This window comes from Ailuropoda melanoleuca, chromosome 7 (genome assembly GCF_002007445.2).
Source record: "Ailuropoda melanoleuca isolate Jingjing chromosome 7, ASM200744v2, whole genome shotgun sequence".
NCBI lineage: Eukaryota > Metazoa > Chordata > Mammalia > Carnivora > Ursidae > Ailuropoda > Ailuropoda melanoleuca.
Genome location: NC_048224.1, coordinates 2,564,140 through 2,590,014, shown reverse-complemented (window position 1 = coordinate 2,590,014; position 25,875 = coordinate 2,564,140). Strand labels below are relative to the sequence as shown.

Genomic DNA, 25,875 nt, shown 5'->3' with positions numbered 1-25,875 from the left:
TCCTCCTTCGCCCTTCTTCCATTATTGCTTGCTATGTCATGTTTCAACCATTCTGGTAGACTATGTCATTTTCCTTAAAAATCACGCACTTCGACTCCTCATTGCCTTCTCTTTGGATGAACTTGCCCTCCCATCTTCCTTTCCATTTTATCCTATTTAAATCTGTTTTAACTTATTAATTACATCAAATGTAAGAATTTAGATTTCAACAAACAGAGATGGACCAAAATATATAGAGAGTATAGGAAACGGGAGGAGTGAAAACATGGTGTGTTGAAATTGAATATTTCTTTCTTTGGAATTCATCAGATAGTATTAATGCTTGTTTCTAGATTTATTTATTTATTATTTGTCATGCTGAGTTAGTTTTAAAACTATAGAGACTAGAGTATATTTTTACTTATGGAGATCTAGCTTAAAGAGATACAATTTTACTTCAAGAAAAATCTTTTCTTAATTTTTTTAAGTTGTTATCAGTTATTCCTTCAAAAAAGCAGGTCACTGATTATTCTTATTATGGCAACATTTCTCAAGTGGAAATTTGTGGAATAGTGGATATTAGTAAATTTATTACTCAGATGATTTTCATGATAGGACAGTCTTATGAAGGCAAATAGAGTTGGAGCCTATTATGTGTGAGTCACTTGTGAAGGTACAAGGGAAGCTCAGTTGTGGGTACCAGTAGGAATCTCACATGGTTTCACATGGGTTAGCCTTGCTGAACTGGCAGACATGTTGTTGGCATTTATTTCTCAGGAGGCAATTGAGAGACTCAAAATCTGGGCTTTGATCTCTTCTTATATGAACCACCTTGCCTTCATTAGATTTAAATGTATTTAAAAAATGTACCCTTTGCATTATTGATTTAACAAAGGAGGTGTAGGAGACTGACAAACAGACTCAACATATTATTTTAATAGAATGCAGTCCTTTTCTAGAATCACTCAATATTTCAGGTTTGATTTACTTTGTCCTTAGGTCAGTAAAGTCACAGGATCAGAGGTCTCCTTCCTGAGATTTGTCTTCCTACATAAAGTCGTTCAAATCTCTTGTACAATAGTAAGGTAAACTTTTAGTTTTTGGGTGAAAACTAATTGCGATGACTATCTGGTTGTTTCAAAGAATAAAGTAGGATTTAATCTAATGGACATTTTATTTATAGTTTCAGCTTCTTACCATTTCATAGTAGGTGAAGGTTGAATGTGCATGAAATCCTGTGTTTTATTCATGGACATAGTAGTGCCTTAATAAATGTAATTTCTATATTTCCTTTTCCCCCTCCTTCCTTTCTGTGATTCATTATTAAAAGTTTAACGTATGTATTGATACAGTAATTTTGATTAACTGTTAGGTGGAGGGAGGCCTTTTGTATGGCAATCCCAGACATCTTGAACATATATCCAGAACTGAATACAAATTACAAGAACTAAGTATGTGTAAAATAGTGAAATTCAGAAGTATGCAAATAACCTGGAAGAATTTTTTTCTAGCTCTCTCAAATGATTTTAAAAGACCTAAACAATGAAACTTGAGATATAAAAATAATTAGACAGCAAAATATGCATAATTTGCAGTATGCCTAGGGCAAAGGAGAATACATTGTTATAAAAACCCAGAACCAGCTTTAAAGAAAAAAAATAGTATATAAGAACAGTGGTAAAAACCAGTATAATAAATTTAAAAAAAACTAAATTAAAATCTATGCAGGATTAAATAAGACCTGGAGTTTTGACAGAAAGCTTCTGAGGATTCAGAATCATTTGCATCTGAGAAATATCCGGCCACGTCAGTGTACCTCCTCATGAATTTCACTGGCTTTGGGGTTCACTTTGCAACATATTTATAAAATATGTGTAGTTCCTGGTACCTGGTGGTGGGCTGAGAGCTGAGCACAGGGCCACTGGACCCAGGGTCTTTGAGCAGCAGGTAAACCCTGGTTCAGGTAGAGCTCAGCCCCAAGACTTGTCCTGTTCAGCAGCCATAATAAAATCCCCAGATATTCCCTGAAAATCACACCAGTTTTTTGGCTGACCATCTTCTTTAATTAATCTTTTGTATAAGATATTTAATACAATACAGAATTGTTTCATCTTAGTTTTTGTCTTTTCTCTCTTATTTCAGCTGCCTCTTGAAATTGCTAAAGGATGAGAATCAATGCAATGCTTCCTAAGGATGAAGGAAGCAAAAAGCCTGCCGAGAAAATAATCAGTTCACAAATAATTAGAGCTGACACTATGTAAAAATTGGCAATAAAACTGGATTTTGAAGTATAGTTAGCATTTTAGTTAATTGTCTGGATCCATTGCAATTTTATTTCTTTTGGCCATTTTGGTGTCAGTTATACAGTAGCAAGGAAGGGTTCAGACATTCATATCTCCTTCAAGGATATATTCTCCACTGGTAGCAATAGAGACCACTCCATCCTTTGTTACTAGAGCTGTGTTTCCAACCAGATAGAAGAAAGGTGAATTTCTGACTGGTCATCATTTCTCTTTTTCACATGTGCTTTTATCCTGATGCTAAAGAAAATTGCAAAAGTAATTGCAGGGCCAAATTCACATCATTTTATGGAACTTGGAAGATATATATGAGAGAATCTAGACCACACAGAAAATGTTGAAATCATTTTTTAAAATAGACCTGTATTGGCTACTGATACTAATAGAAAAATGTCTTTCATGATAGTGAACTTATTAAGAACTACTCATGGAGGCTCTTGGTACATTGCTGCTGGAAAAAATCATCTTAATGGGAAAGGTCAGAGCAATTTAATAAGACACAATATGAGTGCTGTTGAGAAGATCCATATAGTTCTCACAGAGCACCTGAGGATTTACCAAATATTGGACATTTATTGCAACTAATAACAAGGATTAAAAAAAAACCTAAATTAGATTCCCTTATGTGTATAAACTTCCATAATAGCAGCATAAGAAAAACATCAGTCCTTACAGAGATTTAATTTCTGCAATCTCTACTACTATACATATTATTTATAGGTGTTCACTTCTGTGGTAATTAGGCAACATGCCAGGGTCCAAAATAAGTTGAAAAAAAATCAGCTCAACATTTATATTTTATGCATTATTCTCTTGATTCAGGTATTTAGGGGAGAGATAAAAGAACAAAATATGTTCTCTATACATAATTAACTAAAAAGACAAATAATCTTTTGCTGCTAAGCATTTGGCCAAGGGGAAATGAATCCGTTAAATTTAGAAAGACTCTGAGAATTTATTATAAAGTGTTATGAGAGGGTGTCAAATGCTATTATAAGAAATAATTTGAAGTAGAATCTGTAAATTGATATGATCATGGAAATAAATCACTTCACTGTAATAGACCATGAATGAGAAACCACTCTGTGCTTTTTTTTCTTTTAAATCCCATGTGCTAATTCCTACAGGGTATGTAAAGCTCAGTAATAAGTGTGTCCTTGCTTCTGTACTATATAGTTTTGGAGGAGAGAAGAGATAAGAGCGCAGAATTTGATATTATGTAAGTCATTTTCAAGACCAAGATCAAGGGAGATCTGGAGTCTGAATGCTCTAAGCTTATATAAGTTGGTGGACTCTATTGCAGAAAAAGAATTTAAAATTATACATACGCTATCAGAGTCAACAGTTAGTAGTTATTTGGAATAATAAAATAAATATTAATTTGTAATTCTTTTTTTTTCCTTTTTCTCTTTCTTTTTTTATAATTTATAAAGTTTTTGGGAAATTGACAAACACCATAAAACTCTAGAAATATATACAATGTATTAATTAGCTTCCTGCCATACCTCTATTTTTTTCAGTTATAATTTTTCATATGGCAATTTTATAATATTTTCCATATGGAAAATAAAAAATAGTTCAAAAATGGAAAAATTTCTCCCTTGTAGCCATGTTGGCGGAAGTTTATTTTTCTGTCAGTTCTGAAACTATTCGTCAGCTTTATGACTTTTTGCTGATAATGTGATAATTTCTGTGACATCTAGCTATGAGGCTGGACATCCCGGTGTTCTTGCTCAGTGACAGGTCATAATATTCCTTGAATTTAGGGCAAGTACCAACCAGCTCGTCACTGGTGTCCTCATAGAAGAGGCTGGACTAGTTGGTAAAGTGAGCAACAGAAGTAGAGCTAGAAATCACTGCTACGGCAGGTCACCAGTAGTAATTGGACTGTAAGCCACATTGATGTATTCTATTAAATCCAGACTAAATATATCCTGGTTTCACTTCCCTAACTGGCTCCCCAGAACTGCCTGTAGCCCTTAAACACCACTCTGCAGTAAGAAAAATATGAATAATGTTAAGTGACTGGGAGTGAAATCTCTTACCACTGCAAATTTTGCAAGGCATTTGACCATGCCAGTGTGAGGTGGTGACACATGGGGACTATGCATTTGAAGGGCCCTGAAGCTAAAGCTTCCTTAAAGTCAAGGGAAATCTGCTTTCAGCCCTGAGAGAAGGTGTGCAAAGTTCTTAGAAACCATACTTGATACATCAGAAAAGACCTCACCCAGGAGAGGGCATTTGGGATGGTCTTGAAGAGGAATAGACTTTCAAGACGCAGATATTTGGTGAAATTATTTCAGAAGAATGGAATGGTCTCTCTTTTTTTTTTTTTAATAAGATTTTATTTATTTATTTGACAAAGAGAGAGAGAGCTAGCACAAACAGGGGGAGCGGCAGGCAGAAGGAGAGGGAGAAGCAGACTCCCTGCAGAGGAGGGAACCCAATGTGGGGCTCGATCCCGGACCCTGGGATCATGACCTGAGCCGAAGGCAGACGCTTAACTGACTGAGCCACGCAGGTGCCCCAGGAGGAATGGAATAGTCTTAACAAATACACGTAAATTCTAAAATCTTAGAATGCTTAAAGATATCTGTTGGATATAATAGTGACACAGATTACCAGCCCTTATTTTGACATTCTGATTCAGATCTGGACTGGGACACAGAATATGATTTTTAACAAGTAATAAAAGGTGATGCTGTTGTAGGTGGCTCTGCATGGTATTTTCAGATAAAATGTGATGAAATTATGTTTTCAGAAAAGTCTATGAGTCTGACATGTTTGTGAGTAGTGAAAATTGAGGTCGTGTCAGATAAATCAGAGACCTAACATACAGGGTCTTATCTGCTACATTTATTTAATTCTCTCAGCAGAACTCCCCGCCCTGTATTACGTAGGCAACCGGAGTGAACCAGTGTAGGTCTTGAGCAGGTTTGTATTGTAGCCTTTTTGTTGAACAGCACTTTCAGTTAAATGGATCTGGTGAGTTTAGGAAGATCAGAAGTAAGGAGTCTATTTTAATAAAGCTAGTCAAGAAATGAACAAGTCCTGTCAAAGATGTGGTAATATAAAAGTGATGGGTGAAAGAGATATTAAGAAAAGAAAAAAGGAAAAAAAAATTGCGAAAAATGCCATGCAATGTAAGAGTGTCATGTTCTCGGGAGCAAAAGAAATGTGAAAATTGTGGGGAAGTTCGTGTATATGGCCTTTCCTGGGTCATTTGGTAGTGGCCAAAATAAATCTGCTCATTCATAAGTGACTTTTTCAAAGCTTTTTAATCCCCTTTGTGTTTTAATGTGTGCACTTTCATATTTTTATTGTTTTTGTTTAAAATTTTAAGTTTAGAAGTTCAGTATCTAAAGTAGATAAAACAAAGGACACTGTGGAAAATGCTTTTTATAATTTGAGGGGGGTGAATGGTTGCTGTATACTTAGAAGCAAATTATGTTATTGAATGCTTTGCAATTTCGACCCTAAATTCTGGCTAAAAAAGGCACAATAGCCCTTCTGCCATTAAAGTATATATTCTATTCACAATTATAAAATACATTTTCCCATAGAGGGAGAGCAGGAAAGCAGAGATTGCTTTTGTGGATTATTTTGGTCCTTTAGGAAAAATAGGATGTGTAAAATTACCTTACATTTAAAATGTTCCATGTATTTTTGGACAAATCAGAGAGTTGAGTATTTTCGAAACTAGCCTGGATTTATCACTTGGTGATAAATATGTGTTCTCATCTTTACTTTTTTAAAAAAACTATTAATCACTTATGTTTACCCTCATTGTTTGCTGATTATTAATCTAATTCTAATTACATATCCTAGTTATGGTTAGCAACCTTACATAAACTCTTATTGCCCTATGTGTTAATATATGAAGTTGTTTTGCTTAAAAACAAACAAATAAAACAGAAACACCACAAAAATTTGCCAGAAAGACTAAGATACTAGGAGAAGAAAATCTAACAGGATACAAAAAAAAAAAAAAAAAAAAAAGAGAGAGAGAGCTAATAATATCACGTATTAGGATCAATTTGAGAAGCCAGTAGAGACCAGGCAGGTTAATGATCTTGAATAACATTTCCTTCATAACAGCTAAAATCCAAGGAGAGGTTTACATACATAGAAAGACCAATTACCAAGTTCGTGTATTAAATTTATTTTTACCAGCAGTGCTTGATAGAAGGAATAAAATCTTTGTATATATATTTCTTCCACTGGCTTATATTCATAGATTATAACAAATAATTCCTCAGTAAAAGAATAAATAGGTGCATAATTTGTATTTATTTCTTTATTCCTGCATCGTGGCCTTAACCTAAATATGTCCGTATACAAAGGTTATAGACTTGAATCTCATGCAATCACGGATAATTCAATAAACTTCAGTGGAGGCATAATTCTTGGTTAGAGTTTTAATATTAGAGGAGTTCCTGCTACAGGTCATTCCTCTTGTCTCACAGTCTCACAGGGGAGAGAGAAGATGAGGAAGCATTTATAAGCAATGTAAAATGTGAAATGGAAATACTTAAAAGGAACAGAGAAGTACGGAATAGGGAGTAATTGAGCAAGTAATTGGCAAGGCCTAAGCTAGGTGACCAACCATCCTGGTTTGCCAGGGACTGTGGGGATAATTGGGATGTGATACACTTTTTTGGCTCTAAACCTTAGAATGTCCTTCAAGGGACATTCGTTGGTGTTTCATTTTCACAGCTGGGGTGAGAGGGTGTTACTGGCATCTAGTGAAAGAGGCCAGAGGTGCTGCTGAACCCCCTACAATGTACAGGCCAGTTCCACAAAAAAACAGTGCGACCCAGAATATCAGTTGTGAGAGACCCCGGTCAAAAGGGAAGGCGCAATTAGAGAGAGAGAGAGTTAAGATGTTGATTGTGTACAGAGAGGGGGCAATGGATGCTCAAGATGGTGAGAGGGAATCAAAAGACAAGAGAAGCAATTGGTGTGGAACAGGATAAACTGAAGGGAAGTTCTTACACAGTGGATAGGAGGTGGCGGCCATCAAGATCCTGCCGGATGGCATTATTTTCCCCATTGAAGGAGAAGCAAGAGCATCTATATCTTGGAGGTGAGAGGTCTGGGCAGGACAGACTTCTGCAGAGTGGTGCATTGTGGGCAAGTGATTGAAGATGACGCAGGGCCTGTTGAGCCTTAGAGCTTGAATTTGCAATGGCACTTGCCCACACCTGTTGTGATTTTCTCAGGCCAGGCTCAACACTTGAGTGTGGGAAGGGTGAAAGGTGTGTTCTAGAACTGATTGGTGACCTTAGCAAATGTGCAGCATGGGAGAGACTTCAGGGAACTGGTGGGAGCAGTTTGACTGTTAGAACCCTCAGCTGGATGGGAGAAGAGGGCAGAGCCCTCATAATGAAGCTTTGCAAAATAATGACCATTTTTCCAAATGCGTTTCATTTAGTTCAGTCTCTTAAGCATAAGTGTTGTGACTGCTTTGCTTTGCAGATTCTGAACACTGGTTTTACCTTTCTCTGTTTATTTTGCCTCAGGAAAACACTGACAACCCCAAAGGACATCTATTTAGTGAATTGGAATAACTGTTGCAGTTAAATTTAAATATTAATTGCAGCTCATCCCTTTAGCTTTCTCTTTTGTCTTTTTCCCTCTGAAACACCAGCCCTGAATAAAGATCTATTTTGTGGCGTTTTTAGATCTCAAAAAGCAGCTTTGACTTTCACTAGGTTTCCAAAGACTTCAGGTAGTAAAAATTTGACAAAGGTGTTGCAAATAGCTTTAAAACGCCATTCCCTTTGATTAAATTAGTGACTGATTAGATTATATAATGATTCAGGGAAAGGAGTAGCATGCATCACTCAACATTTAGCATCCCAGAAGCTTTATATTTTCATTTGGTACTGAATCAAGGTTTATCCCAGGATAATCTAGAGGCCCTTTTTACAATTCTGGAAGATTAAGTTCACCCGGATTCTCACATATGTGGCCTGGCATATATTCACAAGTTCTCCTGTTACACAAATACAAGGGAATCATTTTCTTCCTTTTCATAATTATTTGGGATCATTAACAAAAACACTTTGGGGCACATATCTAAAAATATTTTTGGGTTATACATTGATATTTTAGAATGGTGCAAAAGGCTAGTATTATTGCATAAGTGGAATCATTAATAATTAATACAATATTTTCCAAATCTAAAGCTAGGTCCCGCCTTGCAGGAGATCCTAAAATGGTGTCATTTTATTGTAGTCAGCATAAGATGATCAGTGTAGCCCTGCTGGATGAAAGGGTGGTTACAGCATGCTTTGGTCTGGCAGGAGGCTTTGCATATCTGCAAATGTGTTCCGAGGATAGCAGGGGGCTGGGCCCATCAGCTGTCAGCCACAGCTTCTGTTTTGCTCTGAACAATAGCCATGTTGCCAGGGCAGTAATTATTGGCTGATTTTCCTTCTAAAATAAGTGTCTTAATAATTTGTCACAAAACTAACTTAAATTGCTGTGAGGTTACTTTCAACAGTTAAATTAGGGGGGAAAAAAGCAAGCAAACCATAGCAAGTAATGCTTTAGTTTATTTCTGCACGCAGTCTATATTGGTAAATAGTGTAATTAAAACCTCGTTTGCAGGTTTTTCAAACAGGTTATTTTTGTGTGGGAAAACCCTTTGTTTTCTTACTTAATACCCTGAGCTGTAAATTAGAGAATGGGGGGGAAAAGTTAGTTGGCAAATAAAGGTCCTCACTGTCTATGCTGTTTTGGAATGCCTCCCATATTCCTGGGGCTCAGATAATGTGTTTCTCTAGAAAAGCATGCATAATCTGCACTGAAATGAGCTGGTACCAGGGTCTGCACTGCCCAGGGATACAAATTAGGGACTTGATATTTGAAAACTAATCCGACTGAAAAGTATTTCCAGACTATTTGAGAAGTGTTACCTCATGTCTCCAAGTTCAAGAGTTACTGAAATTCTCTTACCAAGAGAGGTGAAATGGGTTTTGTGTAGATAAATCAGATGCAGTTAGAGAAAATGGGAACAAAAGGACTGGCCAGAGCATAACAGATTTCAATGAGGACGGGAAAAAAAAAACAACAAAACCAAACCAAAAGGCCCTTCCCCCCCTTCTTGTTGGCTTTCTAAATCTGTATGTGTCTCAGCTCACAGGCGGCAAGAATGAGACATTTCCTTTTCAGATTTAACATGCTGTCATGGAAATGCTGATAGGGTTATTTTATGGAGACATAGCTAAAAAAAAAAAAAGAAAGAGCAAGAATTAGATTATAGCATTATACTTTGTTCCATCTAGGGCTCATTTTATTAAAGTTCTTTAAAGGTTTATTTTCGTGTACAAACCAAGGAATTGTACCCTCTCCTCTGTGCCAGGATCCAGTTAACGTTAACTTGAGTTTTCTGTGTGGACATGGCCCTGGGTGGTCATCTATTATTATCATAGCTTGCTTGTACACGACTGCACAGTCCTAGCATAAACCAGTTGTCATGCTTTCCATCTTTTGTACCCCCAAATAGCTTACTGGGTAGAATTTGAGAATGGGTGGGTAACAGGCTACTCTGAGAATGTAGAGATCAATCATTGTTAGCAAGATTAAATTCAGTGGGACACTCTCCACAACTTGCATTGTATGAGTCCAGATTCTTTTTCTTAACTCTAAAAAAGAATTTGATTTTATTTTAGAAAGGATGGATTTAATATGTAAAATGAATGCCATTCTTTTGCTTGCTACATGTGTTGAGTTGGAAGGATACCAGAAAATGAGTATTTTTAATATCTTATGAAATGTTATTGGTTCTAATAGTTACCTAATATTGAATGAGAATATTTGGAATCCTGCAAATCGCTGCCAAATACCTTTTTGCTTTGGGTCTACAGAAAAGTGAATTAAAAAAAAAAAACACCTAAATTTAGTGGAAAATATCTGGAAGGGCATAGACTCATACATAAAATATCCATATGACCAAAGTAATTGTGCCTTTTTAAAATAGGTTTTGAATGCCTACAATATGCTAGGTATTACACAGAATGAAGCTATGACATAAGCCGTAGAAACTTAGAGTATTATGATCTCTAGCAAAGCATTGGTCTAAATCTGAATGGTGCTGGCCATTTTTCGAATGTAGTTTTAAAATCATCATTTCACTGTAAAACGATACTGTTGTATAGGCAAGTCAATTTTTTTTAATTTTGCATTTTATTTTTCCATTGTTTATTCATTTTATATGTATCTATTTATTGACAAATGGTAATGTACCCTAAAATTAAACATTGAACACCAAGGCAATATTTTTAAATAATGAAAATTTTAAACATTTAGTTATTGGAAGCATTTCAAAATCATAATATTATTCATTTTGAAGATAATATTAATTATGGACTTTCTTTAGGAAATTGTATCCTATTTATTATAAACCTGTATTTTATAATTAATATTTCCTGTGTTATAAAAACTCATGCTGTTTATTTTTACAACATTTCCTTTTAGACAGATCATTTTAGTAACATACCAAAACATTATATGTAAAAAGATGCTCTTTTGTCTAATAATAATGTTTTCTTATGATACTGATTCTAAATGCCTCCAGTACATGCATTTGAACATCATTTTGTGATGTGTTTTACCACTTCCTGAAGGTGTGTGCATGTGGGTGTATATACACTCCTTGCATGTTGGAGCTACTTGGGAATATTTTAGTTACTTTTATTTTCCAAAGTCCCTTGCTAATTTACCAGTTTAAAAGTGGTATATGAAAACTTGCAATCCCTTTATTCCTGGAAGATGGATAGATCTTGGAAGAAATGACCCAGGCTTTTGCCAGTCGTGGTAACACCTCACTTGGTTTGGAAGGCAGGAGTTACAAACAGTGCCTCCTACTGGCTCAAAGCACTTACGATGATATCAGTAGACCTTTTCTCTGTGGCATTGGCTTGCTGCTGGTGTCTAAAGTGAAGCCAGCACAGCATGCCATTCTAGCTCCTCTGAAGCAAAAATAAAACATAATTTATGTAATTGATAGATTGGAAATTTCTTAGAAGGGAAGAAATAGCATCCATATTCCGGAGTTGGGGAAAAGTCAGGGGGAAAATGACAAAGATGGTATTGTTTTATCGTCTGTTTTTTTCTTTCTTTGCCACTTCAGTTGTATCTGCGCTCATGTTTCTTTTCAAATAAGCCAATTACTTTCCCGTGTGATCCAATTTGCAGGTACATGATAAGCAGCGGGTTAGAATGAAGAATAAATGGTTACTTTTAATGATGATCAGTACATTTGATGTGATAAATTATGATTAATGAGTAAATTAGCAGTAGATGATGTAAATGAATCTGCTTTGAAAACTAATTCTATAAAAAGATGCTGAAGGGTCGGTGTAGTTTCTTTTTATGTCAAATACAGCGTCTGCATTAAATAGCCTTGTGAGTATATTACCATTTAGAGGGACTATGAAAAAAGCCAATAAATATTGTGTCATTTGCCTACATCTTTACTGAATGAGCCTGGGACATTGGATGACTTTTCGTCTGTTTCAGCATAAAGGCCTTTATCACTCTATTGAACAAAAACGGACGCGTGGTCTTTGTATTTTGAATGTATAAGTTGGTAGTAAGCAAACCCGGGGCTTAAAGTGGAAAATGTTGAGTAAATATCTAAATGGTGCTGCTGATAACATGTTTTCATTAAGAATGCATGACTCTGGCATAGGGGATGGTAAGAATGGCTTTACAGATTGTATCTAAGAGTGATTCAAGACCACTGGCAGCCTTTCTGAAATTTATGTCACTAAACCAGTGGTTACTGTGAGCGTCTTACACCAAAACAGATGGCCAGGCTTACTAAGCATGTCAATAGTTCAGAGAAGTTTTATGGCCCAGACACAGTGAATGTAGGGGATTGTTTGTTTTGGTCATAATATCCCATGGCTATATGTTAAAAAAAAAAAAAAGTTATAGTGGTGAGGCCATACAACTTTTACTGCTGTCAAACATGTGTTTATGACCAGGTATTAATATATCTTGACACAAGACAAACTAGAAATTTATTTAACTGCTGTAAACAGACTAGTTCATATGTAATCTCATCTCTACAAGATTTTTTAAAAAAACAATTGGAAAGACTGAAATGAACTTGAGTATTTTTAAATTGAAAATTATTTTATATCACGTTTAAATACTATTCTCAATAATTCTGTTTTGTAGATGTTTTTTCTTCATCCTTTTCTTCTTTCTTTATTGGTCTATAAATGTTGGCCACTGAGCACTTCTTTACCTTACTCTCTGTTGTGCTAAGGAGAAATGGAAAAGGCAGTGTTAGGGAAGTATTTGAAGATGATTCTTTTTGAGGGGGTGGAATTTTCCAGCTTTCTCCTCAAAACCAGTCACTCTCTGAATTCTACCTTTTATCTCCCCTGTTTGGCTCAAAAGGATAAAAATTTGGCCAATGATAAATTGATCATTTTCAGCTCTATCAGTAGCCTAGGTAATTGGATATCCTGATATATATTTTTCCTGTGAATTTATGAGTTACTTTAAAACATATACAAAGTCCTAAAAACATACAATTTTTGATCCAATAGTTTTGACTATAGGAATGCATCATATGTATTGAAATTTTATATGTAGAAATAAATTACATATAGGGATTACATATATGTGCAAGGAAGTAATTATAAGAGTAATCATTGAAACATTTTTTATAATACTGAAACATTAGGAATAACCTAAATGTTTAATAGTAAATTAAAATATTATCTATATGCTTTATAATATAAAAATCATATTCAATTTAGATACTGACAAAAGGATATACAAAATATATTTTAAGTAAAATGCAGGCTATAAAATAATAGTATAACATAACCTCTTTTATGTAAAAATTATTAAATATTAAATGGGTAGAGCAATTTTAAAACATATTCATCAAGGTGATAACCATTAGGATGTTTTAAAATTTCTTTTATTTGTGTTTTCTAATTTATGTATAATGAATATATTATTATGTGTAATAGATAACGTCATCTTACTTAAAAATGAAAAGCACAAAAAGAGGCGGAGAGGAGGATAACAATGTCATAACAATGAGGTGGAGTGAATTGATAAGACAGATTGAGATTCATCGCATTGATATACTTCATCTGAATTCAGTCCTAAGGCAGACAAATGAATGTGTGATTTGGTTATGCTACATTTTGCCAACTTAGGACGTGGTTGGTTCCGTCAGTCTCCCACCATGTCACATCAGTGTTTTACAGTGTCAATGTGTATTACATAAAGTTTGCATTCTGCAGCTAATTGATGCTATAAGCAAACACAATTCAAATAGAGGCACAGTAATCATGTTTACAATGTTATCATCCATACGAAATACCCAAAAGTGTATAGCCAAGGATTAAGGGGTGTAGAAACTTGGAGAGCCTTTAATCAAGCCTATGTATGCAATGAACACCTACCATGTGCCGGGGGTGATTAGGAGTTATGGGACTTCAGAGATGACCGGGTCACAAATGGTTCTCTCAAGGTTCAGTTAATGTGAAGGTAGAGAAATACATGAGCATAAAATAGCTATTATTAAATATAGACTGCTCTGACTCATAAAAGAGATACAAAAAGAGATAAGAGATTCAATAAGAGATAAAAAAGTAGATTTCATCTACATGGGAGGCTCAAAGAAGTCCTCAAGATATTTAATGGGATTGAAAATGGAAAACTTCTATAAATTCAGAAATGGGGGAGAAAGCATTTTGTGCAAGGGAATAGCATATACTAGGGCACTGAGGCAGGGAATTTTAGGTTCATGATGAGCAAAGGTAGAAACGTATTTGGGAAAAATAGGTTGGCAGCAGCTTTGAAAGTTCTTAAGGGGCAAACAAAATTTCTGGGTTTATTTGACAGTGGCAAGCTATTAAAACTCATTTATGTTTATGTTTCTTTTGAGTGGAAAAGAACTTTAATCATAGATGCATTTTTAAAAACCTCAAAGAATAAGAAGGGAAGGGAAAAGAAGGATCATCAATAATGTGCCCTATTGATTATCGCAATAAATACCTGAAGTGAGGGTGACCAGATGGGAAAGTTCAGATACTATGGCATCGTTAAGGATTCTCAGACTTGAATGGACATTGGAGTCCTCTGGAAATTAATTACCCATCCCTACCCACTGATTTTCTATTTTAAGTGGTCTGAAGCAGAGTCTAAGCACTCATAGTTTTTGGATGTTTTTGTTTGTTTGTTTTTTAAGGCTCCCAAGTGCTTCTAATGTCCATCTTACAGGAGAATCACAGTCGCTGTTGCTGGATATGAAAAAGAGGAGTGAGACGTAGTAGGAGCAGAATCTATAGGACTTAATAATTGAATGGCAGTGGGTGGAAGAGAAGAAGACAAATGAATTCCGGGATGCAAGGTCAGGAGTTTGGGAGGATGGCAGTGCCACAAATAGAAATGGAAACAGTAAGAGAAGGAGTTTTGGGATGGCAGATGGCATGGTGCATTTCCACGATAATGATTTTGGAATGCTGCTAGGCAATCTTTCAAGCAGTTAGAAATGAGGACTTGACATTGAGGAGAAGTTCAAGTTAATCTTTCCATTAAGTCAAATTTCTTCTTCCTATCCTCCTTCCCTTCTTTCTTCCCCTCCTTTTCCCTCTCCTTTCTGTTAGTGTATATATCAATCCTTTGTCAACTTGAATATTGATAGTTATACAGAGCCACAGACATCTGTCTACCCAATGGAGGGCTGCTTTAGAGTAATTTTCAAAGAATTGAAAGTTAAGGCTTAATACAATTAGTGGTATAGACATACCTACATATGTCATTGAAATGCTTTGGAAGGAGAAAAAGGGGAAATTTATGTCAAAAACAGCAGTGGGGTATTTGTCTTTATCCACCAAGAACAAATTTAGTGTATACATCGAATAATACAGAAGTGTTCTACCATACTAACCTTGGAACTTACATGATCTGTTTATGAATTTTGTGTCATTGATTTTTGTCTGTTGACCAGACATCATAGTTCATTTAGCCCTTATCTAAATTGGCTCCTGGAAATGAGAAGAATAATCTCAATAGGCCTTCTGAGTGAGCTCGTTCACTTAGCAAGTGAAAAATAATTTCTGTAGTACCGCACAAAGTACTTGCCAAACCCTTGAGGAAACAGTCAGTATATATTTAATAGTTAACTAAAACAGATTTGAAAATATACAATAAATTGAGTTGTACCTTATTGTCTGTGCAGTATCATTGTAACTTCCCATTGTCTAGTTTGGCACAGTAAGAATGTTGGGGCTTCACAATTAGATCAAAAGTCCATGACTCACTTATAACCTCAGGGAACCTGCCTTCCTTTCTTTTTCCCTTTTCTCCCTCTTTCCTTCCTTCCTTCCAAATCTTTATAGTATTGTAAAGCTTTCTATAATTCTATAAAATAGGAGTAATGCTATTATCTTGCAGGACTATGGAAAATATGGCACATGAGATATATAGAATATTTAGTCCACTGCCTTGAATTCACTAAAGATTAGTAATTTATTTATCCCATTTTGAAGAATAATGCTTCTTAAGTCAAATATTAAGGCTATAAGATTGAAAGACAGCCTCATTGATGACTCAGAAAAAGTCTCTTTGACATTGAAGGTCTATGCTGGCCACGGATATCAGACACGACCCTGTTCAGATCCCGTGTGATAGGATAGATATCCCCACCAGCCCCACTTTACATAGAACATCTGCTATAGAAACCAGTCCAGCCTGGTGTGTGTGTCACACTTCTGCCTCCCTTACGATCATGCATCAACTTGGGACGTCCCTCATTTCTTTTCATGTGCTCTTGTGGTTTTGCTCTTATCTCAGGCACACTTTCCTCCCTCCATTCCTGCCCAGTAGAGATCAAATGAGTCATAACAGAATTCATCATCCACTAAATTCTTGCCACTCTTTGTGCTTGGGGCAGTGGTAATGAGTGTGTTGTGGCAGGAAGGGACTGTAAAACCCTAATAGCTTGTATACAGTTAGACCTGGCTTTTATCCTTAGAACCACCCCTGACTCCTGCTATGCTCTGAATATCCTGAGCTTCCCTTCCTGATACTTCCAGAGGGGGAAAAAAAAATGAGATGAGTTCAGTTGACAGTCTCATAAATTCTACAGGCACTCTTTTGGGAGGAGGCAGATTCTTAAGCTCAGAACTACCTACATATTCCTACTGAACATTCCCTCATCCTCTCCTTTAGTATCATTAAATAGCATCATTAACCTTCCCCTTTCAAGATTTTAAGTACGTTATTATGACAAATATCCCTTTAAAAACAGAACTCTCTATTTAAGGAAATGTTAATCAGCTGAAAGAAACAAAGCCAATTAGTTACATGCTGTTAGTTTTGTTCCTCATTCGTCATATTTACTTGATGTCTGCAGAAGCGGCTTATTCATTAGAATTAAATTAGACAAATGGCACCCTCATTTCTTCCCTTCCCTTTTGTCTTGTGTAGTTCTTTCTGTGAATCGGTTTTAAGCGACTCTCAGTTGGCCAATCAAGTTACTGCAAATCTGAGTTGTCTTCTTAACCTTTAAGAATTTTGCATAAATTCCTTCTTGCATGGATGTTACTAGTAGTTTTCAATGGTTCTCCCCCATTAATGTCTAGCTCTATCTAATATAGTGTACTAAGGGGAGAATTTTGTCCTTGATAGAGCACTTTGTTAAGGATGGACAAAGGCAGCTTGCTGGTCTCCGTAGGATCTATCCCCTTAATTTAATAACAATAACTGCTCATTGGGCTTATCTCCTTGTCTTCAGAGAGCCTAGCAGCTTGAAAACTGGTAAGACAGCAAAGTGTTATGATTGTTAGATGCAAAGGTACTGTGCATTTGTTATATCTAAAGAAACCAACTAACCTCTTAGAAGCAAAAATCAGTCAACCGTTTGTGACTCCTCTTGAGCTGTGTGGGGAAGAATAATCTACCAGATTCCCAGAGCTAGCATCTGTATCGTGAGAATGCATAGTCTGTGAAAACAGCAAGTGAGTATGGCAGACATGTTCTAGAATATAGTCATGCCTCTGTTCTGACTCATATGCATGTTTAGCTTTTCTGTTTTCCATTTGGAAAATAGACTTTCTGGGCCTAACAGTAATTTGACCTCTGCAGTCCCCAGCATTAGTTTAATGAAAGGTCATACTCCTCACTTGTCAAAACCAGCTTGAGCAGAAATGCATTTGCAAAGCACAGGGCTGACAGCTTTAGGTGAATAGCAATGGCGGTCAGCTATAATAACAGAAGGGTGCCTATCTCAGTACTGGTGCTTGTAAAGTTTTAATGTCCTTCTCTCCATCTTTAAAGTCTTAATCTCTCTTTCTCCTTCTTTCCTTCCTTTCTTCCTCCCTTTCTTCCTCCCTCCCTTCCTTTCTTTCTTTCTTTCTTTCTTTCTTTCTTTCTCTCTCTCTCTCTTTTCTTTCTTTCTTTCTTTCTTTCTTTCTTTCTTTCTTTCTCTCTCTCTTTTTCTTTCTTTCTTTCTTTCTTTCTTTCTTTCTTTCTTTCTTTCTTTCTTTCTTTCTTTCTTTCTTTCTTTCTTTCTTTCTTTCTTTCCTTTCTTCACCAAGTGTAATATTTGGTGTATCTCCAAGTGTATCTCATGGGATAAACGTGGGGATTTTGATTATTTAGACCTGAGGCTCTCATATTGTGTGACTTTTTAATAGAAGTCTTTGTTTTATGCTTTTATGTGGATTATCTTCTCTTCCTATATTCAGAGCCTGACTTAAATTTGGGTAATATCCATGACAAAAGAAGGCAGAAGTTTCATTTCACTTCCTTCAGGAAGCTGAGATATTAGAGAGGAGGAAGTAGTGCTATGTAGTATTACACCCCTCTGAGAATAAGCACTTTTACTTGCCTCAGGCCTTTGTTGGAGTTATTAAGTTTGGTCTACTCTCTTTCCCATTTCTTTCCTTTGGCTGGCTGCCTTGCATTGACAGCATCAGTCTTAGAGTTTGACCAGCCAAGATGATTATTTATGGAGCAGTCATGCTCACTGAAGGCATTTTACTACATTATCTAGAAACTAAACTCTGTATCATAGAATAATGGCATTTATCCTTTTTGTGGTTTGGATTTTGTGAGCACATGTAGAAAAATTGACATCAGATCCCATAAGAAAGTCATGATTTTGTCTCTGAAGGGTAATGTCCTTCTTACTTAAAAAAAAAAAAAAAAAAAAAAAAAAAAACTCTTGNAAAAAAAAAAAGCTCTGTGTACATGCACTCAATATACCTTTTTTTTTGTAAATGTAGTGTGATCAATTTCATTTCTTGTTTTCAAATAATTCATTTAAGGAGCTTTATCAGTATTTTTTTGTTTTTGTTTTTGAAGAATACTGGGTCACTATAGTGGTATTTAGTAGGATTTAAGAAAACAGTCCAAGATCTAAAGCAGATTCTAACTGGTTATTTTAATAAATTTTCCACAGTTCAATAGGTTAATTTCATTACTTGACCTCATCTACAAAAATAAATTCTTTATAGTAGTATCCAGTGGCAGATTTGAATATTTGTGAATATTAGCATGAAGACTTCAGGTATGACCAGAAAAGGAAGGTAAGCGAGAAACACATTTGAACGTTGGAGTGGTAGTCACATCACCTCCCTGAGAATATGGGGGGATTTGCCTTCTGTGCTTTCCATTTAGAAGTCAGATTTCTATGGTTAATAGTAATTTCATTCCATGGTGTCCCCACTCACCAGGATTTAGGAGTCATTGTTCTAGGAGTCGTTGCCTATTTGTAGATTGTCAGAATCTCGAAATTTCCTTCTGTGTGTGTGTGTGTGTGTGTGTGTGTGTACATGATGAGAAATAGGATGCTATCCCTTAAACAAAAAAAAAAAAACCTGGTGCAAGAAGAATGGCATCGTATATTCTAGATTTACTTAATTTCTGATTAGTACATAGTCATTTTATACCATAGCTCTTTACCTCATTCACACATTCTTGCAAGAAATTTCAAAACAGAACTTAAAGAAGAAAACAGATTGTTAAAATTCATTTTCATTCAGGGTCAACAATTTTTGAGCTATGTACTTTGAAAAGGAAGGTTCCAAAAAAGACAGTATTGTACCATTTGATATAGCAATGCAATACATTTTATTTTTCCAGGGAAATTCCCTAGGAATTTTAATTGCATGATTATAATTTCCATATTAGATACTGTGAAGTGTGTGGTTATTATCAATTTGCATTGTTTGCAACAGCAGAATGAAAAACATAAACACTTCTAATATCATTTTTGTTTGTTTGTTTCCAGAAAAGTGACATCAATGTACAGTGTTTTTTATTCTTCTCACTGCTAGTCATTTCAAATCATTTTAAGTACTTCCAGCAGTTCTGGTAATCATCTAGTTTGTACTGCTACCCAGAGATGTTGCAGGATGTGATATCGAGCAGGGCTGGGGGAGCCTGATTTCTTTCCTAATATTCCTGAACAAACAGGGACCTGTGTTCCCACTAGTTCTACTGTCACCAAGTTGAATTGGCTGATGAGGTAGAGACTCATTTCCCAGCACCAACATTGCAAAGATACCTCTCTCCACTCTTCTTTCTTTCTTTTTTTTTTTTTTAAACATTTTATTTATTTATTTGACAGAGATAGAGACAGCCAGCGAGAGAGGGAACACAAGCAGGGGGAGTGGGAGAGGAAGAAGCAGGCTCATAGCAGAGGAGCCTGATGTGGGGCTCGATCCCATAACGCCGGGATCACCCCCTGAGCCGAAGGCAGACGCTTAACCGCTGTGCCACCCAGGCGCCCCAAACTCTTCTTTCTTTCTTTCATCGTGAAGATAATACACTAAGCTAGAAAACCTTAAAAATGGAAGGGATTTCTGAAAAATAATTTATTTTACATTTCATATTTTTGCAGTTAAGAAATAGGAAAGTTAGGGAGCACCTGGCTGGCTTACTCAGTTAAGCATCTGACTCGGCTTCAGCTCAGACCATGGTCTCCAAGTTGTGAGGTTGAGCACCATGTCAGGCTCTGCGCTCAGCATGGAGATTGCTTGAGATTCTCTCTCCCTCTGCCTCTGCTCGTCTCCACCCACGTGCTCTTTCTGGAGGGCATGCTACTCTCTCTCTCTCTCCCTCTCAAATAAATTAATTAATTAAATCTTAAAACAAAACAAAACAAACAAAAACAACCAGAGACAGGAAAGTGAGACATTTTTTCCCCAAGTTGATACATATACATTATGGTGGAGCTGAGATGTGAGTCTGGCCTCCCTGACTCCAGGAAAACCAAGATGAGAGTCAGGACACCCCATCAAACCTGCAGGAGCATCACGTGGGAAATGTGAAAACAAGTCAGAGAAAATATGGTGATGAGCAAACAGTGAGGAACATTGTTATTTTCTTCTTTCTTAAAATCTAAGGGTTATTTTCAAAATAAATGTTAGCTACAGTTGCTTAAAACCATTTTTTTAAATAATATTTAACTGAAAAACAGTAAGAGGAAATTTGTAATAGGAATAAGAAAATGAAACGGAAAAGTAAGATGCTTTTGAATTAAAAAAAATTTAATTACAACATAACTGCAAGAACTCAAGGATGTGAGAAAAATGTAAAGAAGTAGGAAAAATAATGAATATACTTCCCCTCCAAACCACCATTGGTGTTTTAGCACATTTTGTCCCATCTTTTTGGGGTGCATTTTTCTTTATTATCTGATACCCCTCATATTGAATTGTGTATGATGCTTTTGTGGCTTATCATTGAATCACAACTATTTCTCATGTCATATTATAAAAACTTTGTCAATATAATGTTGACTGTTTGTATGATGTTCTGTCATCACACCATAGTTCATTTCACTGTCAATTCTAATTTTATTTCATATTTAGGGTATGTATAGTCTTTGCTAAATAAATGGCATAATAGATAACCTTGTGCATAAATACCCATCTTCATTATTTAATTTTCATATAATAGATTTCTAGATCTGGAAATGCAAGATGGATAATAAGTAGGTTTTGAAGAGAGAGGGTGAATGTTAGGAACATTTTAAGAAAGTAAAGAACATTTAAAAACCCTCTAACTTCTAGCCTTTCATCTTTAGGAATCTTAAAGTCTATATCTTTCTTTATAGGAATTCCCTTTTTCCCCCCCTATGACTTTGGAGGCTTCTTGACTCATCTTTTATGCAAATTGTGAAGTTAAGTTTCAAGTAAGGCAGAGCACAATATTTAGGTTAAGGAGTCACTTTACCATTTTTTCCTATTTCTGTTTCTTGCCAAACCTTCTAACTCAGGGCTATATTTCTTGTCTCTTTAAAATTTCCTAGAATTTCTCTTAAATGTCACTAATTTTAATGGCTTAGCAGTGGCAGTGCTGCTTTCTGGCAGTGCCCTGATAATGGCATCAAAGCAAGGAGCTAAAATTTTACTCACTTTGATTGATGAGCTCATTTTGTTACAGAGGACAAATTGGATTTTTTTTATACTGGTAATAAAAATTAATGTGTGATGTTGCTTTTCGGATGTTATTGGATCTCTGCCTTAATACAGATTTCAGCAATAAAAGCACTAGTGGATATCTTGACCAGAAAGTTACCTCCCTCCCCTTTAAACTACCCTTAAAAGTAAAAGGTGCTTTTCTAATTTTGTAATCCTGGTGTGTGCACATATGTATGTGTGTATTGGCCTCGATGGGGTTGAGGGCTGTGGGGAAAGCGGTGGCAGTGGGGTAACACTCTGTGTTTCAATTTTCCATGTAATTGTGATGTTTGTCTCTTTTTATTTCAGCACCTCCAAGGTTTACAAGAACTCCCGTTGACCAGACAGGGGTCTCTGGAGGAGTTGCCTCTTTCATTTGTCAAGCGACAGGAGACCCAAGACCTAAAATTGTCTGGAACAAAAAAGGAAAGAAAGTCAGCAATCAGAGATTTGAGGTATTAGGTCCATTGTTCTGTTTCTCTGGGGGAAAATGTATCTGCTGTATCTTTGGTTTGTATATTGCTTGTTTTACTGTGATATGAAGTGTGCTAATCACGGAGATACGGCCTTTTTTTTTTGTTACTTATGTTGGAAAACTTAGTTCTAAGTGGCTTTTTGAAAGGAAATTTGTGGGTCAGGTGACTAACTTTTGTATTTAATTGTACCAGGCTCAGTGTTCCTGGCTTCCATCTGTTAGCCTCATCCTCAGACTGTTTCCCCTTAAGATTGCAATATGGCAGTCTCACATCCTCCCACAACCAAGGCTAGAAGATGAGTGAAAGCTTCCTATGCTCCCAGCTTTTCCTTGCTTGTCCCTGGACTAGTGTATATGGACAACCGGATGGTAGAGGCCCACTAATTTACGTTAATCAGAATCTACCTCTGTTGTTGGGAGTGAAGTCAGTTCCATCCAACCCCATGGCCTGGAGTGGGGAAGCAATGTTTTCCCACAGGGGATTCAGGTGCCTATTACAAAAGGAATGAGTACTGGGCAGCAAATGAAGTTGTCCACTGCACCTCACAGCTGTGTTTTACAAGTACCATGAACTAAAATGGGAAATTAGCTCCAGTTGTTGGGCTAAGCACTACTCTGGAAGAACATACCCAACCAGGTTGATATTGCAGTTAAAGCCTTGAATAAATTCCTCAAGAAAGCTCAGTGACTTGAAGATGATGAGGCATCATTCAGATATTATTTTGAATGTTTTTAAGGAGACTAACTAATGGCTCAGGAATATGCTCATTTTTGGAGGAGAAAAATAGGTAATAAGATATGCAGAGAAAAATTGGAAGAAGCACACAATAACGTACTTGAATTTTAAGACATGGAGAGAATAGCTTGATTCTTAGAGGATACAAAGATCTCCAAACTGCCCTGAAATATAAAACTCACTTTCTCTTACCTGAGTTTCTGACATACTTCATAGCCTAATTCATAGTTTGGCAAATTAAAGGCAATTTCTAGTTGAAAGAAATATAGCAAGTACAAAATTCAGAACATTTTGACTTTACTAATTTTTTACCAGTTTTCACAGAGCAATAAATGATCCAGATGCCTTATAAATGGTATAATTTATTACACTGGTAGAAATTTAAATGTAGACTGCAGTTTACAAATGATAAATTTAAAATTATGTTTGTTTGAAAATCAAATACCTACAGTGATTAAACATAAAAAAATCTTAATCATCGAGAATATTTCCTATATCATGTAGAAAATGATGTGTGTGTGTGTGTGTGTGTGTGTTTTAGTTTAAATGAAATTGAATTTTTTATCAAAGAGGAGTTTCACATCATACTTGCTGGTGACAGTAGGCTCTTGACAAAATCTTGTAACAAAGATTAAATTATAATAGTAAACGTTTCAAAGCATGAGCTCTGCTCATTACATAATTCCTAATGAGAATCATATAAACACAGCCAAGGAAAATTAGTTATTTTTACATGAAGCATGTATATCAAATAGTGTTGGGTCTTCGGTTGAGAATCTTTAAAATCTGTCATAGTATATATGTATTTTGTTTGTTTGTTTGTTTTGCAAGTTTATAAAGCCTATGAGAGCTCTAAGTGAGACTGGTTTTGCTTCTTCTATCTCCAGTGGCAAATAAAATGTCTGGCTTAGAGTAAGTAGGGCACAATCAATCCTGGGTATTAAATAAGGTTTTCAAATTGGAAATTGCAACACTAGCGTGTAATGTGTAGTATAGTGTTTGTTGAAAGAGGATGGGTCTAACCCTAAGAAATAGTTCAGAAATATAAACATATAGCGGCACATAACAGTTAGTAGTCATTAAGACAGTAGGTCTTCTCATCACAGGGAGAAAAATTTCTTTGTTTTCTTTTTATTGCATCTATATGAGATGATGGATGTTAATTAAACCTACCATAGTAGTCATTTCACAATACATGTAAATCAAACCATCACTTTATATGCCTTAAACTTTATACAGTGATGTTTTCCAATTATTTCTCAATAAAACTGGAAAAAGTCAAAATTTAAATTGGGATTAAGGATATTTAAACCTTTCTCTACATTAAGCCATGAGATGTTCATAAATATATATATTTATAAATACATATATTTATTTTTATAAGTATATATAAATGTTTATAAATTAAATGTTTATAAATATATATAGATGTTTATAAATATATATGTATATATATTCGATTATGGCATACTTGTCAAAGATTCTAGTAACTATGAAACTTTTTCTCTCCCATCATGCATAGTGGATTCATTCTAAAATATATGCTTAATAAAGTTGAAAATAAATTGCAGTGCATTAGGAAGTGAGACATTTTGGCTATCTCTTTGAATTTAAAACATAAATAGAATACAGAAAGGACCTGAAGTGGATATATTTTAAAAACATTCAATCTTTCTTCCATATGTTGACATAAGCACATTTACGCACAAAATCAGGGATTGAACATCCCAATAAATGTATTTATAAGGGATTATCAATTCATAATTTGGGCACTTGGATCTATTAGTCACAGGGAAATGTAAAAATCCTCACCAAAACCAGAAAGCACAGCACCTCAGTGAGCAGCTGCAAGAACACAGCATAGTTAAAGAAGAGACAAGTAGAGGATTCCTCAGTTCTGTACCCATATTTATCAACCTCATCATCATCGTCATCATCATCTTTTGAAGTAGTACGTGAATTAGCTGACAAATATCTAGGATTGCTAAACTGCTGCAGAGTATAGTCCATAATGATAGTGAATTCAGGCTTACTCTTTAGGACATTCATTTTCTGCCTGGTGAAGCAAGCCTCCATTTTACAGCAAAAATGCCCTAAAAATGCAGAAAATGCTAAGCTAGAACAAATACTGGAATGATTTATGGCAAAATTAATGCATGCCATCAGTCTCTTGGGTTGTGAAAGCCATCTCGTTGGCTGCCTAAGTATTAGATTTATGCAGTTTCTCTTCATGATTTGCTCATCTATACTGTTCAGGGTGAAACACTGTAAGCCAGAAGAGCTGTCTGTGGTGGTATGCATTATGTCTTCACCTTACAGTCCAATTATTGAGTAGATCCACATATGCATACATGCTGTGAGAGAATAATTCGAGAAGGTTATCGATCATAGCCAACAAGTCTCTTGCAAAATTAACAGGGTCAATTGTCCTAGATACACATACTAGAATATTTTCAGGAGTAGACCATGGATGGTTTTCCGTAGACTTTGCATTTGTAGTTACATGTCTTTCCCTTTGTTCAGGAGAGGATTCATTAAATTAAACCAGTAATTCTGTTTTACTACTCTGTATCAAAATTCGATCTTAAAAATGCTGCTGCGTTTATTCTGAGACAAAAAACTGGTTCACATTCTATTAAGGTTTAGCTGAGAGGTAGAAAATTGTAACAACACCTGTGACAGCTATTGTTTCCTCTAATAGGTAATAGAGTTTGACGATGGATCTGGATCAGTTCTCAGAATACAACCCTTACGGACTCCACGGGATGAGGCCATTTATGAATGTGTGGCCTCGAATAACGTGGGAGAAATAAGTGTATCCACCAGACTCACAGTTTTGCGTGGTAAGTACTCAAGTACAAGGTTGTTGCTTGTGTCATTATTGAATATCTGTATTCCCGGTGTTCTTTTGTAGGACTAAAAAAAAAA

The 25,875-nt window shown here is 35.7% G+C and overlaps 1 protein-coding gene across 38 annotated transcripts in view; it reads left to right on the top strand.

Moving 5' to 3' along the window:
* The window catches only part of PTPRD (protein tyrosine phosphatase receptor type D), a 2,142,161-nt gene that overhangs the window by 1,803,119 nt on the left and 313,167 nt on the right, over window positions 1–25,875 (top strand). For 19 of the 38 annotated variants that reach the window (XM_034663855.1, XM_034663861.1, XM_034663862.1 and 16 more), the window contains 2 exons: window positions 22,046–22,194; window positions 25,649–25,790. In XM_034663855.1, coding sequence (XP_034519746.1) covers window positions 22,046–22,194; window positions 25,649–25,790 — 291 coding nt within the window. The remainder of the gene's footprint in view (window positions 1–22,045; window positions 22,195–25,648; window positions 25,791–25,875) is intronic. The other 19 variants (XM_034663876.1, XM_034663879.1, XM_034663878.1 and 16 more) reach the window with 1 other exon arrangement.